General features: G+C 57.5%; 1 protein-coding gene across 2 annotated transcripts in view; it reads right to left on the bottom strand.

The window, feature by feature from the left end:
- The window catches only part of NOS3 (nitric oxide synthase 3), a 38,192-nt gene extending 25,021 nt beyond the window's left edge, over window positions 1-13,171 (bottom strand). Inside the window, exons 1-5 of one of the 2 annotated variants that reach the window (XM_048511520.1) lie at window positions 13,041-13,171; window positions 9,376-9,478; window positions 8,873-9,021; window positions 6,379-6,541; window positions 72-163 (exon numbers count right to left, since the gene is read on the bottom strand). In XM_048511520.1, the coding sequence (XP_048367477.1) occupies window positions 72-163; window positions 6,379-6,541; window positions 8,873-9,021; window positions 9,376-9,478; window positions 13,041-13,114 (581 nt within the window). In that variant the 5' untranslated portion in view covers window positions 13,115-13,171. The remainder of the gene's footprint in view (window positions 1-71; window positions 164-6,378; window positions 6,542-8,872; window positions 9,022-9,375; window positions 9,479-13,040) is intronic. The other variant, XM_048511521.1, reaches the window with a different exon arrangement.
- Window positions 13,172-14,247: the final 1,076 nt, after the last annotated feature.

The following is a 14,247-nucleotide window of genomic DNA, read 5'->3' on the forward strand; positions in this document are numbered from 1 at the left end:
CCCGCCCCGGTCTCTCTGCATCAGCCATCCCAGTCATGGAGCAGGTCGCACAGGAGGCTGAAGCCACTCACCGGAGGTTGCCACGGTTGGTTGCATAATGGATGTGCGTACATAAAGACGTGAACATATCCTGGGCACTTGTGCAGTCTCGTGCATCAAACAGCTGCAGGGATGAGAGCAGGAAATGGCAGGATGAGGAGTTCCACCGGATCATACCACTGGTCCATCCACGTCCCCAACCCAGTTTCTAACATGTGGCCAATCTGATGCCTCAAAGAAACCCAGAAGTAGGGTCCACAGACCACAGCTCCCCCCTCCAGCTACCTCCCAGAAGCCGGCAATTCTGCATTTGACCCTGGTGGCCCCACGTGGCTAGGCTGGCTAACAGCCAACATCTCCTTCATGCCTCTGCCCAGCCCCTTTTAATTCTCTTTTGGCCTCTGGCCATCACCATATCTTCCCTCGGTCCTGAATCTGCGGCCAAACAATGTCACAGGAAGTGCCCAAGTTCTCAAATCACTGGATAGCAACACTTTCTATCCGTCACCCTACCCTGCACATTACTTGGTACACCCCAGCCTCTTTGGTTGCCTTGTCTTTGCAAGCAGACGGCCCCAGAAACTGCAGCCTTGCCTCACAAAGCAGCCATTCTGGTCTGGGGCGGGGCGGGGCGGGGGCTGAAAGGGCAGCCATTCTGGTCCAGGCTGAAAGGGCAACCGTGGCCTTTGCCCCCACCATGCCACGCCCATGCCCCTGCACTGGCGCATGCCCGGAGCATTGCGCCCCACCCCCACCCCATTGGCGCTACGTCACTGATGGCCATACAGCACGGAAAAAACACAACACCCTCCTTTAAATTTGTATCGCATATATTTCAATTTCACCAAAAAAACCCCGCACCCCTTTTTTAAGAGGAAAAAAACAGAATAACCCCCCACCCCCACTTCTTCCCTTGTGGCTTCAAAACTTCCAGATATTTTATATCTCTAGTCCTGAATGGTGTTCAGAATCCAGCAGGAGACTTCAGGATTGCTGCACTGAAAAGAGTCACCCCAGGACTATTTTCAGCCGTCCTGTGAAAGGAAGGCTGCTCCCCAAGAGGAATGATGAGAAAGGGGGAGAAAGGATTGCCAAAGGAAGACAGGGAGAACGTGGAGGAACTGAGCAGGCTCTTCCCAATGGTTCTCACGGGACAAAACGTTGGGCCGTTGCTGCCCATGCCAGAGTTGCTGTTCTCATGAGGGGTGTTGGAAAAACTGGGTCAGGTTGAGGGGACAAGAAGGGAACTTTGAAGGCCAACAGACCATTTAAACACTAAACGTCAGCGTCCAGGTGGCCCAGACCAGTGGGTTACTCTTAAGGAACACCAGTAGGGCAACATTCTCGATCTCCTTCCAAAACTCTGCAATTGTTGACTGACTTTATAATCAACCTGTTAGAATCATCTGGAAAGTTAATACATTTATGGACAAAATCAGTCCTGGAGACATCATATACTTGGACTTTCAAAAAGTTTTTAATAAAGTTCCTCCCCGGAGGCTTTTAATAGCCCTGGAATGAGAAGGTGAGCATTCTCAAGAACTGCGGACTAATAAAACAACAGGAAACAGAGTCCAGAAATAAACTGAGGCTTCTTGCAAAGGAGGGAAGTAAGAAGAGGGGTCCCAGCGGGGTCACTATTAGGACCAATGCAGGTACCGAGTGAGTCAGGATCGCACAGAGCTCCAAAAGGATCTCTCTGAAATGGATGAGTGGTTGACCATCCGCCAAAGGAGATCCGACGCAAGTATAAAGTGAGGCGCAATGGGGCAAACCATCCTCCCTTGGATATATGCACTGGTGGGGTCAGAGCGAGGGGGGGGGGCGGCGGCTGGACAGAAAAAAGACCCTGGAGTGCAACTGGGAAAACCAGTAAAGATCTCAACTCCCTGCAGTAGAGGCGGAAGACACGAATGCTGGGAGAAGGATTATTAGCCAAGCGACTGAAAACCGAGTCCGTTGAAAACGTTTCCACAGATGGATGAGGCAGTTGCTCGTGGGGTGCAACAGTGTGACTGTCACGCTAGAACCCGGAAGTCCCAAATGAAAACCCACACTCATCCCTGTATTGTACTGGATAACTTTGGACCAGTCATCCGCTCTCAACCTTACATACCTTGCAGGATTGTTGCGAGAATAACATGGAGAACACACACCCTCCCTCCCTCCAAGCTCCCCAGAGGAAGAGCAATATGGGAATATGGCCGCTGGCCAGCAACACGGCGAAGAGGTCTGGTCACCCGTCTCTACCTGCTGCAGAGCCTCACAAGCACAGCCCAAAGGATGAAGCAGCCGGAACCCCTCCCTGAAGAGCAGAAGGTCAGCTGTTAGGGGCTGCGAAAGGGGGACGCAGCAAAGCCTTCTGGGGTGACGCCGGGGGGGGGGCAGGGGCAGAGAGAGCTCTTTCTCCCTCTCGCCTAAAACCACTTTTCACTCCTGGAATCGCGAAGCTGCGGATTCAAGACAGGCAGAAGAAATCCCTTCTTCACATCATGCACACTTCACTTGAGGGGCTCTCTGCCGGGACGAGGGGCTGGTCTTCACCAAGGATGGATGAAAAAGGGGGTCCATGGAAGGAAGCCTTGCCGGGATCTCCATGCTCAGAGGCCGGTGGTTGGGGGAGCCATGGGGGGAGACCTCTGCCCTGCCCCCACCCCCCCTTGAGCTACTGTGACCACTGCTCAGCCCTTGAGGGAAACAGGAGGCTGGGCTGGAGGGAGCTTTCTGGGTCGGGTGCGGCAGGACCTCTCCATGCCCCAAACACCCCACCCCCCCGGTCCCCTGTCAAGCTGCTCCTGAAGACCAGCAAAGCCTACAGTAGAGTCTGCTGTCAAGGGCTTCACGGCTGGAATCTCGGGAGTGTTGTGGGATTTCCGGGCTGTTGTGGGATTTTCAGAGGATCCTCTGAAGATGCACAGCCACAGATGCAGGCAAAACATAAGGAGAACACGACCATACAACTCGGAAAACCCACAACACTATTGCAGAGTGCCCCCACTGCAAGGGAAACTCACCGAGCCCCTGACTGTAGACCACACTTTCTCTGCCACGGAGGCTCTGGGCTGGATGCTCATCATAAGCTCTGGGCTCAGGACCCCATTCTCAGGAGCACCAGGGCGCAAGGGAGGTGCTGGCGGCTGTGTGGTGTAGTGCTTAGGGTCTCAGACTAGGATCTGGGGAATACAGGTTTGAATCCCCACTCCGCTGTGGGAGCTCGCTGGGTGACCTCAGGCCAGTCACAGACTCTCGACCTATCCTACCTCACAGGGCTGTTGTGATGATAAAATGGAGAAGAGGAGAGTTTGCTTTGCTTTGCATTTACATCATTCTCCTCCCCTCCATTTTGAGTCCTGCCTTGAGCCCCCCCCCTCCCCTGGAGAAAGGTGGGGTGTAAACAAATGAATGCGTGTAATCCCCACAGTGGGGAAAATGGCCACTTCCCAGAGCCGTTTCAAAGGAAGAAGCCAGCGCCTCCTCTGCGGCCTCCGTGTCAAGTGCCCTCCAGTCACCTCTGGCTCGTGGCGACCCCATGAATCAACGTCCTTCAAAATGTCCTCCCAGGGGCAGCCTTGCTCAGGTCTGGCCAGCTGAGGGCTTCTTCCAGATAGTTGGCCCATTCAGGGGCGTACCTAGGCAAACTGGAGCCCGGGGACAAAACCTGAGTTTGGCACCCCCCCTGGTGAATAGGCAGCCATCCTCCCCCACCATGACCAAACAATGATTTTTTGCACCAGCTCACAAAACACCTCCCACTCCCAGCAAAACATACATGGCTCTCTCCCCACCAACTCTTTTCCTAATTTCCTAATCACAACAACCCAATGAGGTAGGTTGTTAGCCTGAGAAACAACTCCAAGCCAGTGCAAGTGGGTATTAAGCATGTAAATCTCTCACAAATCACCTCCCCATGTTCAAAACCCAAACAAATGTCAGCATCATCTCTCGCAAAACACCTCCAGTGGAATCCACCCCCAAACAGCATCACTTTCAGTGGTGTTTAAACTAGGGAGCTCAGATTCTTCTTTTAAATCTACCTTAAAGGGAGGATCTTGGGTCCCCGGTTAAAACAAAATTGAAAGTGATGCTGTTTGGGGGTGGATTCTCCCACACCCTGAAACAGCATCACTTTCGAGGGTTGGAGATTCAGATGAAACAAATACCAGATTCAGCTGGAATCTGGACAAATTTGGGCACATTTGGACAAAAAGTGTCTGATTATGTCCTGCCCATATATGAACAAATGCGAATGAAAGGTATTTGGGCTTTTGGGGGGGGGGGGTATTTTTGGTGTTTTTCGGCCTGCATGGGAGGGCATTTTTACAGCTAGCAGCACCATGATTTCAGGGCATCATCCAGAGACTGCCCTGATGATACCACCCAAGTTTGGTGATGTTTGGTTCAGGGGAAACAAAGTTACGGATGCCCAAATGGAATGCCCCCATCCCCATTGTTTTCAATGGGAGCTAACAGGAGATGGGGGCTGCCCATTTGAGGGACCATAACTTTAGTCCCCCTGAACCTAACTTCACCAAGCTTGGGTGGCATCATAAGAATAGTTACCAGATGATACCCTGAAATTTTGGTGTCACTAGTTTTAAAAATACACCCCTTACAGGCACCCCAAGGAAGTTGCCCAAGATTCTTTGTTTTGCAGTGACTTTGCTCCATTGTAGCCAATGGGGAATTTCTGAGTGTGTAGGCAGGCTGCACATTTTTGAAGACAGAGGCACCAGACTTTCAAGGTGGCTCAGGAGGCCCTTCTGGTAATGGCATCCAGGTTTAAAGACCTTTGCTTCTGGGGGTTCAATTTTATGGGCCCCCAAAAGGCTTATTTTGTTTCCCTGCTCCTGCACATGAAAGCCTGTGGGCTGAGTTCTCTCAGAACTCGCCCCCCCCCCCCCGCCCCCGCCCCCATTCCAGAAGCAAAGCTCACCAAGCTTGGATGCTATTACCCAAGACCTCTCGGAGCCACCATGAAAGTCTGGTGCCTCTGTCTTCAAAAATGTGCAGCCAGTGCTTACACACTCAGACATTCCCCAGAATCTGCCAGGCTCTTCAGCAAGTTCTGTGGCGGGAAAAATTACTTTTCCCACCATAGATTTCAATGGGGCTTTCGGTTATGCCCAGATGGCTCTGTGGTAGAAGTTTCAACAGGAGGCAATGTGGTAGTGGTCTTGCTCTGGGTGGGGGCACTTATTTCCTGCTGGGCTGCTGGTGTGAGTCTCCTGAAAGGAACCGGCTAACTTTGCTAAAGTTTGCCTGGGATGGCCGAATGCTGTGGGCATCAGGTTCACCTTCAACTTGGTGCCCACAGCATTTTCCTCTTCCACACACATTTTAGCAAATTTGGTTGTGACGACATGTGACTACCCTGCAATCGCCTCAGTTTAGTCATTCTAGCTTGTAGGGACAGTTCAGGCCTGATTTGATCTGGAACCCACAGATCTGCTCTTGGGCCGTCTGTCACGGCCTCAGCAAATCTCTCCTCCAACACCACACGGCAGAGGAGTCCACTCTCTTCCTGCCAACTTTCTTCATAGTCCAGCTTTCATGCTCATACACAGTAATGGGGAATACCATTGGGGGTGGGGGGTCAGTCTTCTCTCCGTACACCAAGACCCCAATCTGAACTGAGTTCCAAACCCCCAACCCACATTTGCTGAAGAAGCCTCGTGGCAGACTCAGGAAGGTGACGAGGAAATTATACAGTATCGTTCAGCCTTGCCAGTTGGGCCGGAAGAATCCCTCGGGCGGCAGCAAGGAAAAACCACACCAGGATGGAGGGGTGGGGGTGGGAGCAAGTGAAGGCTGAAGGTCGCGGGGGATGAGGTGGGAAAGGAGAGGACCCACAGAGCTGGAAAACGGGAAAGGAAGTCCTGGGGGTGGAGGGCTGAGATCTCTGGCTGAGAAGGCTGGGAAGGTCAAAGCAGCGGAGAAGCAGGATGCAGTCTGAGCGAAGGTGCAGAGGTCACTCAGGGGGTTGCCAGAGGTTCCAGGACAGCCCTGCAAAGACCCCTGGGAAGAGAGTCAGGGGGCAGAGGAAGGCCCAGGAAGAAGGCCGGGAACCGAGCGTGGAGCCGGAGGGGCTGCCAGGAGCTAGAAAGAGAGGCAAGAAAGCCTGAACAATCAGCCAGACTTTCCTCTGTGGATCTCTCAAGAAAAGATGGTGCGGAGCCTCTCTGTGCAGGCCCCACCCTCAGCCTCCTGCCTGCCTGCCGCCTGCGTGTGTGGGAAGGGGCTGGGACCCCTTGCCATTGCCTCTGCACGAGACCGTGGCTTGGCCCGACCTGCACTCTGGTGCTTTCAAGTGGGGGGTTCTGGGGCCGCCCCCTCACGCACCTGCAACTTGCTCCACTGGATTCGGCCCACACAGCGGGCCGCGTTGCGCCAGGCATGCTTGGCCCCGAAAATGAGCTCTGCCTCCAGCAGCTGGTAGGTGCCCGTCTCTGTGATCGCCTTCTCCACCTCCTGCAGCCGCTGGACGTGGGCCTTGGACTCCAAGCTGAGAAGGAAGTTCCTGGTCAGACGGGCAGGGAAGCTCCTCCGACTCACTGGCGGGGGGGGGGGGGCTGGTGGCCCTCCTCTCTTGGCAAGCAAGGCCAAATGCCCCCCCTGCACGAACAGACCAGGCTGGAGAATGAGGGGGGGGGGCACACAAGGAACGATGCGAGGCAAGAGGGACCACCTGCCACTCCGGGATTGACCACGTTCACTTTAACCAACTGGTCAATCAAATCTGGCCAAATCTGAATGGGAATCAATATTTCTGGGGGGGAAATCTCTATTTTTAGATAATTCACAGGAGAACTGCTTTCCCACTCGGTGGTCTCCCATCCAAGAACTAACCGACCGTCTTAGCTTCTAAAATCTGACAAGATCAATACCTGTGCGAAAAATAATCAGTTTCTAAAAAATCTGCTACCCCGTCCGTCTGGGAAACCAGTGTGGTTTGGTGGTTATGAGTGGTGCAGTCTAAACTGGAGAACTGGGTCCTCCACAGGAGTGGCAGGCTGTAATCTGGTAAATTAGTTGTGAATTTCCTATGTCAACCGTACAACACAGGAAATTCACAACTCCCTCCCTCCAATCCCCCGGTGACCCCCCCTCACACACACACTATGCCCAGATGAAGCCGTTTTAGCCTGAAGGAAAACTCCTTCCTCACCCCAAAGCAGCAGCATTTCCCTGGGCTTGAACGAAAGGTCCAGGGGAGCTGCGCTGCCCCTCCCTCCCTGCCCCCTCCCTGTTCAATCACAGCATCATCCCTGAGGTCACACGGCTGCCCATGCCTCTGCTGCCAACCCTCCAAAGGAGGAGAGCCCTCCTCCGCCCCCCCCCCCCAGGAACTTGGACTGTGGCTGGGGAAGTCCTCTGACCAGCCCTGCTTGGATTCTGTTCCTCCGGCCTCAGGGCATGGCTGCTGCCTGCCTCTCTTGCACCCGTGCATTTCAACATGAGGGGGCTAAGTGTGGCAGAACCTCCCTAGTCTGGGGCACATCCACACGGTGAGGTAGCAATATAATGGTGGGGGGGGGGGTCACAGTTCTTGTCCCTTCCCCATGGCAACTCTCTGACCACTTAGTTAAAGTTTAGACCTGTTTAAATTCTTCAGTTGGTCCTGATGTCCACCCATTTAATGAGGATCTGTGGAGCCGCTAGAGGGAAGGCCCCACACTTGCCATTCAACCAGGGAGGGGGACCTCCCCGGCCGATGAAGGAGACGGGGTTACCAGGCACTCCCTTTGCTCCACGCTGTGAAATACGGGACGTTCACATGGGTCAGATAGTTTTAAGAAGCTGCCCAAATGTTGTTGCGGGGAGGGGACTGCTCATGACATCAGAGGCCTCGGAGGAGACAGGAAGAGATTGCTCAGAGAGGAAAAGGCCTTTGATAACACACACCGCTTGAGCCAGAGAGAGAACAAAGGGATTGGGACAGAAAACAGCCCCCCCCCCCCTCCCCAGGGGGCCCTGAGCACTGGTTCCAGGCCCACTTTCAACAGCAGATGTGGGGCACTGTGTCGGGTGGCCGCCTGGGAGATGGACCCAACCCCCGGGGTGACCCCCCCCACCCCCACTGGGAGATTCCCCCATGTTTCCATTCATTTCACAGGAGGAGAGCTTCCTGCAGGGCCATGCCTCTTGCTCACCAGAGGGAAGGATCCAGTTCTGGAAAAATCTCACTGGAGCAAGGAAATCTGCCCCTGTGGCTTCCTCACACATGCCGGGAGGAGCCCCCCCCCGCCCCCCCGTAGAGCACAGAGCACCGTTCCTGGATCAGGACCCTTGGCTGACTCACAGCATTTTCAATCTTCAATGAATGAGCCATCAATTCAAAACAGCCGGCCTGTTATCTCTGGGCCGGGAAGGGAAGAGGAGGGTCACCGTGCCCGGACAGGGGCCCAGGATGGGGCGGAAGGGGTGTGCACTGACGGCGGGGTGGTGATCTCAACATGAGGCCCTGCAGATAAAGTCTTCCAGATCCCAGGCTGCCCCTCAACCAGCTGGGAACAGTGCCCCAAAGACTCCCCTGCCCACCCACCCACCCACTGCTGCCACCTAGAAGGAAATGGGGGCCCAGAACGGGAGGACTTGGACCTTCTCCAAAACAGCTTCGGCTGACTGACCTGCTTGATTTCTATTCCTCCTTTCCTGGGGCAAACGGCCAGGGAGGCATGGGGCGGCTAGTAAGTCTGGAGCAGAATCTACAGTCCGGGGCAGGGAGCCAGAGTTAACCCTGACCCAACCCACACTCAGGGCCCAACGCTGACGGGGAGGAGGCGGGGGGGGGGCACAAACAGACACAGAGCCCAACGGCCCTCCTGGCACTCACCGTTTGATGGAGCCGTAGTACTGGTTGAGGAAGTCCCTGGCCTGCGGCAGCAGCTCTTCCTTGGGCCTGGCACTCTCTGCAGCCCCGCGGATCATCCCCTTTGGTAACATGAGGCTGCACAGGCAGCGCTTCTCACTGCATTGAGTGGCCTGCAGACAGAGGTGGGAGAAGGGGGCAGAGGAGGGCCTGCTGGCTCCCAAGAGAAAATCTCTCCCTCAGGAGGGGAGACTTCGCCAGGCCTCAGGTGTGCCACAAGGGCAGCAAAGAGGCTCCAGGTGAGGACTGAGCTCCAGCCCAGCCAGGAGACGTTAGGAAGGGATTGGCCCAAGGGGGGGGCCGCCTGGCTTTCCTGACACCCCAGCCCACAGCGGGGGCAGAGGGAAAGCCCATTCCAAAAGTTGGCAGCTGTGCACATCCCTCCTTTACAGCCCGGCCTATCCGCAAGGGATGTAACAGAAAAAGGCCCCGCCCACTTGTGCCCCTTGCTCCAACTCTCTCCCTACCGGTGTGCTTTGAGCACTGAGGGTGTCGTAGGTGACGCAGCCTGTCACCCAGTTCTTGATCCGGGAGTATTTGGGGGGCTCAATGGGGCAGCCATCTGTGGCGCTGGGTGGGGAAAAAACACAGACAAGCAGGGGTTGTTTTTATTCTGTATTCATGATTTTATAGGGCTGTTCCTACTAGTGAGCTGTGCAAGCATTTCTTATATGGAAGAGAAGAAGAAGAGTTTGGATTTATATCCCCCCTTTCTCTCCTGCAGGAGACTCAAAGGGGCTGACCATCTCCTGGCCCTTCCCCCCTCACAACAAACACCCTGTGAGGTGGGTGGGGCTGAGAGAGCTCCGAGAAGCTGTGACTAGCCCAAGGTCACCCAGCTGGCGTGTGTGGGAGTGCCCAGGCTAATCTTTGGGGGGCTAATCACAATGGAGAGATGTCGGGAGTGGTGTCCCCCAAGGATCCGTTTTGGGACCAGTGCTCTTTAACCTACTCATAAATGACCTGGAAGGAGGGGTGGGGTGGAGGGCCAGGAAGAAAGAAAGAGGGAAGCGATGACAAGGAGGCAGAGGAGTCCTTGAAAGTGTCCAACAAAAGAGTCCCAAAAGGGCGAGGGTCAGGGGGGAGAACACCAGATCGTCACCAGGAGGAGAGCCAGGGAGGGTCCATCGATGAGTCCAGCATCCTGCCTCACATGGTGGCCAACCAGTTCCTCTAGAGCAGACCTGGGCATTATCCGGCCCGCCGGATGACCCTGACCGGCCCCCCTGCCTTGCTGGGGACCACAGGCGTATTTGCCTAGGGACAGCACCTCTTGTCCCCGGGCGCATCCATTGTGGTCACGTGGGGGGCGCCAAAACGCCCCTGCACACAAGCTGATTCAGTAGGCCTTAGCAAGGTTGCCAGTGGCTGTTGTAGCCCCGCCCACTCTGTACGGTGGCCTGGAGTGTCCAGGGGGCGGGGGAGAAATCCCACTGTGCTCCCAGGAGCAGGACTGGGGCGCTCCGCCTCCCCTCCCTCTGACCCAGTGTGCCTTATTCTCCCTTACTCACGAGCCTTCTGGGCAGACTGGCTCCCATAGGCACAGGAGAAGGGAAGCTGAGCTGGATCCCAGCAGCAACAGAACTGGTGATGATGCTGGCATTTGTTTGGCAAACCTTCAGATGGGGGTGATTTGTGAGAGATTTATATGCTTAAAAGTTAATTTCCCCTTGCACTGGCTTGGAGCTGTTTCTCAGGCCAGCCTACCTCACAGGGTTGGTGTAAGGACAAAATTAGGAAAGAGAGTTGGTGGGGAGAGAGCCATGTATGTTTTGCTGGGGGTGGGGGGTGTTTTGTGCAGTGGTGCAAAAAATCATTGTTTGGTCGTGGTGGGGAAGGGTGGCCGCCCATACCGGGGGAGGGGGCGCCAAATTCAGGTTTTGTCCCCGGGCTCCAGTTTGCATAGATACACCTTTCTGGGGCGCAAGGTGTCTTTGAAAGCCCCGCAGAAGCCGGTTGCCTTGGCTGCCGGCTTCTGCGGGGCTTTCAAAAGCGCCTTGCGCCCCTGCCTTGCTGGGGCGCGAGGTGTCTTTGAAAGCCCCGCAGAAGCCGGTTGCCTTGGCTGCCGGCTTCTGTGGGCTTTCAAAACCACCTCGCCCCCCTGCGTTTTGGCCCGGCCCTCCACAATATTTTCTGTTTCTTATGCGGCCCCATGGAAAAAATAATTGCCCACCCCTGCTCTAGAGAGTCAACCACGCGGCATGGAGGAGAAGGCCTTCCCCTGAGAAGAACCCCAGAAGAGCCCAGCTGGGTCAGGCCAGGGAGGGTCCTTCTAGCCCAGCATCCCTTCTCACGCAGGGGCCAAGCAGCTCCTCTCGCACACAGCAGCTCACCGGTCCCTTTGGAGGGCAAACCAAACCAGGCATGAGAGGCCGGCTGGGACTGGGACTGAGAGGATGGCGAGACCTGGGAACGCTCCCTCTGTGCGCCGGGGCTTGTAGGCCATGAGCCTAAACTCCTTTCATGCAGACCCACGCTTGGCTTGCAGCCAGCAGCCCCCCTGGCAGGAACTTCCACAAGTTAAGTCCGCATTGAGGGGAAAAGTGTTTCCTTTTGTCTTTCCTAAACCTATTTCCAAACAACTTTGTTGACCACGCCCAAGTTCTAGCATTATGGGATAGGGGAAAAGCTCCCTCTGTCTACTTTCTGCAACCCAGGCATCATTTTATCATGACCCACTCAGCCATTTTTTCTAAACAGAAGAGCCCCAAGACTTTCCAGACTCTCCTCCTGGGGCGGGGGGAAGCTGCGCTGACCCCTCCACCCCCGCCCTGGCTGTCCCCTTTGGTGCTTCTGCCAGCTCTGGGGTGTCCTTTGTGAGATTTGATGAGCAGAGCTGTGCAGACGGGGCAAAAATGGAGGCCACCACAGGTCTGCAGAGGGGCATTTACAAAGCTGGCTAGATGGGAGGAGGGGAGGGGAGGGGAGGGGAGGGGAGGGAGGAAGCCAGCCTTGACTCTCTAAGGTGCTGCCGGGATTGGCTGGAGCTGCTCTCCTGCAGACACCCTGACCTCGGCTACCCTCTGGAACAGTTCAGGCTGTTTTCTTTGCAACTCCTTGCCAGGAGTTGGCCCTTTTTGGGCCTTGCTGCCCAGGGTGTGGCCACCTGCACACAGCCGGAGCCGCCCCCCCCCCCCCGCCAGTCCCCATCTGCAGAGGGGTCCACCGCACACCCCCACGGCCAGAGAAGGAGAAGAGTGTGGATTTATACCCCGCCTTTCTCTCCTGCAAGGAGACTCAAGGTGGCTTACAAACTCCTTTCCTTTCCCCACTCCCCACAACAAACACCCTGTGAGGTGGGTGGGGCTGAGAGAGCTCCGAAGAACTGGGACTAGCCCAAGGACACCCAGCTGGCGTGTGTGTTGGAGTGTACAGGCTATTCTGAATTCCCCAGATAAGCCTCCACAACTCAAGCGGCAGAGCGGGGAATCAAACCCGCTTCCTCCAGATCAGAGTGCACCTGCTCTTAACCACTACACCACGCTGGGAGCCCGAGGGGGAGGGGCCGCCGAGCCAGCTAGGCGGAGGCCCCGATCCATGCAGGGCCTGGAAGTGCTAGGGTGGCGTGCCAGCGCGGGAAAGGGTTCTGCCCTGGGGCTGAGGGGGGTCCCTCTGGTTCCTCCCCCCCCCGCCAGGTTGTAAAGGAGCTTCCACGGAGGGGGGTCGGCGGGCGAAGGCCAAGGGGGCTGAAGCGCTGCCGAGGCTGGGAACGGATGTCCCCCCACCCCACCCAGGCTGAGGGCGGCCCGGCCCCGGCCTCCGCAGCAGGTGGCGGCGGCGCGTTTGGGCGCTTGCCCGGGAAAGCCACGCACCAGCCAGCAGCCGCCCTCTGTCCGGGGGGGCGGGGGGGGGGCTCGAGCGGGAGGGCAGGGGCTGGACCCCTTCTGGCTGGCTGGCTGGCTGGCTGGCTGTCCACGCCTTTCCCGCCCGCAGGCCTCAGCGGTCAAGCGACCCCGCTGCCCGCAAGCGCCCCCGGAGCCCGGCCGGCCAGGCTGCGTGGCAGGGCCCTTCTGGCGATGGCCCCGCTCGGGAGGCGGCGTCGGCGAGGGGCCTGCCGGTGGCCAGCAGCGCAGCGCAGCGCAGCGCAGCGCAGCGGCCGAGGCGTGGGGGCGCGACGGCGGCGGGCTCCTACCTGGCGTCCGGGGCGCTCTCGTCCGGGCCCGAGCCCCGCGAGCAGAGGCGCAGGGAGCCGGCCGCGTTCCCCATGGCGGGCGGGCGGGCGAGCGGGCGAGCGAGGGGGGCTCCGGCTGCCCTCCTCACCGCCTGCCCGGCCTGAAGTGGCGAGGGGGAAACGGCGCCGGGCGTCCCGGCAGGGAAGGCGCCGCCCGCGGAAGGGGGAGGAGAGGCCGCCGGCCGAGCCCCTGCGCGCCTCCGCTCCCGGCGCGACCCTGCAAGCCGGGTGGATGGGCAGGAGGGCTGCGAGCCAGGCGCTCCCTCGCGGCCCCCTCCCCGGTCGCCCCGTCGGCCGGGCCGCCTGAGAGCGCTCGGGGGGGGGGGGCCGTGAGCCTCCACCTTCAGAGGCAGTCAACCTCCGTATCCCAGAGCCAGCAGCGGGCAAGGTCTCTGGGCCTGTTGTTGTCGGTCTCTGCCCGTCTCCCTTCTCTCGGACAAGAGGCGTTTTTCCCCCCCCCCCCCCCCCGCCATGCCTGAGACCGGACAGTTCCTGCTGCTGCTGCCTTCTCTCCGCCCCCCCCCCCCACACACACACATCCCCTCCCTGGGTCTCCTTTGAGGAATGGCTGGGGAGGATGGGAGCCCCACTTGCTCCTGCCAAGGGTAGCGGCGGGGGGGGGGGCTCGCTCTCCTCCATGAAGGCTCTGAGTGGCCCACTCCTCTCTTGCCCACCACAGAAGTTGTGTTGGCACACTCAGGTCTGCCTTTGGGCACTTAGCTGCTGTCCTGCCTGCCAGGTTTTCTCTCCTGCCAGGCCTTTCCTTTCTGGAGCAGCCTGGGGGTCCCTGTCCTTCTCAGCCCCTGCTTGACCCGGCCACGTCTCCTGGGTCCTTGTTCTCCTCATCCGTCCCCCCCTCACTCCTGTGCTTGTCCTTTCTCACTCTTTGCCCGGGGCTTTCCAAGCAAGGCCTGGGGAGCTCACTGGACACCTGCAGTTGTAGTTGTGTGGAGTGCAGAGGTTGTCTTGACCCTGGCGGAGGCTGTGCTGTCTTTGGACAGTGGGACTGGAGGGGCGCCGTCCTCCCTTGGGTTCTGGCAGGCATGGGGGGGGGGGCGTTGTGTGACATGGGGGGCCGTGATGTGGGGCACAATGGAGGTTGTTTGGCTGCTCATGCTTTAGTTCTGGCAATAGAAGTCCAAACGCTTATTCCTGATGCTGTTTCATA

The sequence above is a fragment of the Sphaerodactylus townsendi genome, linkage group LG11 (genome assembly GCF_021028975.2).
Source record: "Sphaerodactylus townsendi isolate TG3544 linkage group LG11, MPM_Stown_v2.3, whole genome shotgun sequence".
NCBI lineage: Eukaryota > Metazoa > Chordata > Lepidosauria > Squamata > Sphaerodactylidae > Sphaerodactylus > Sphaerodactylus townsendi.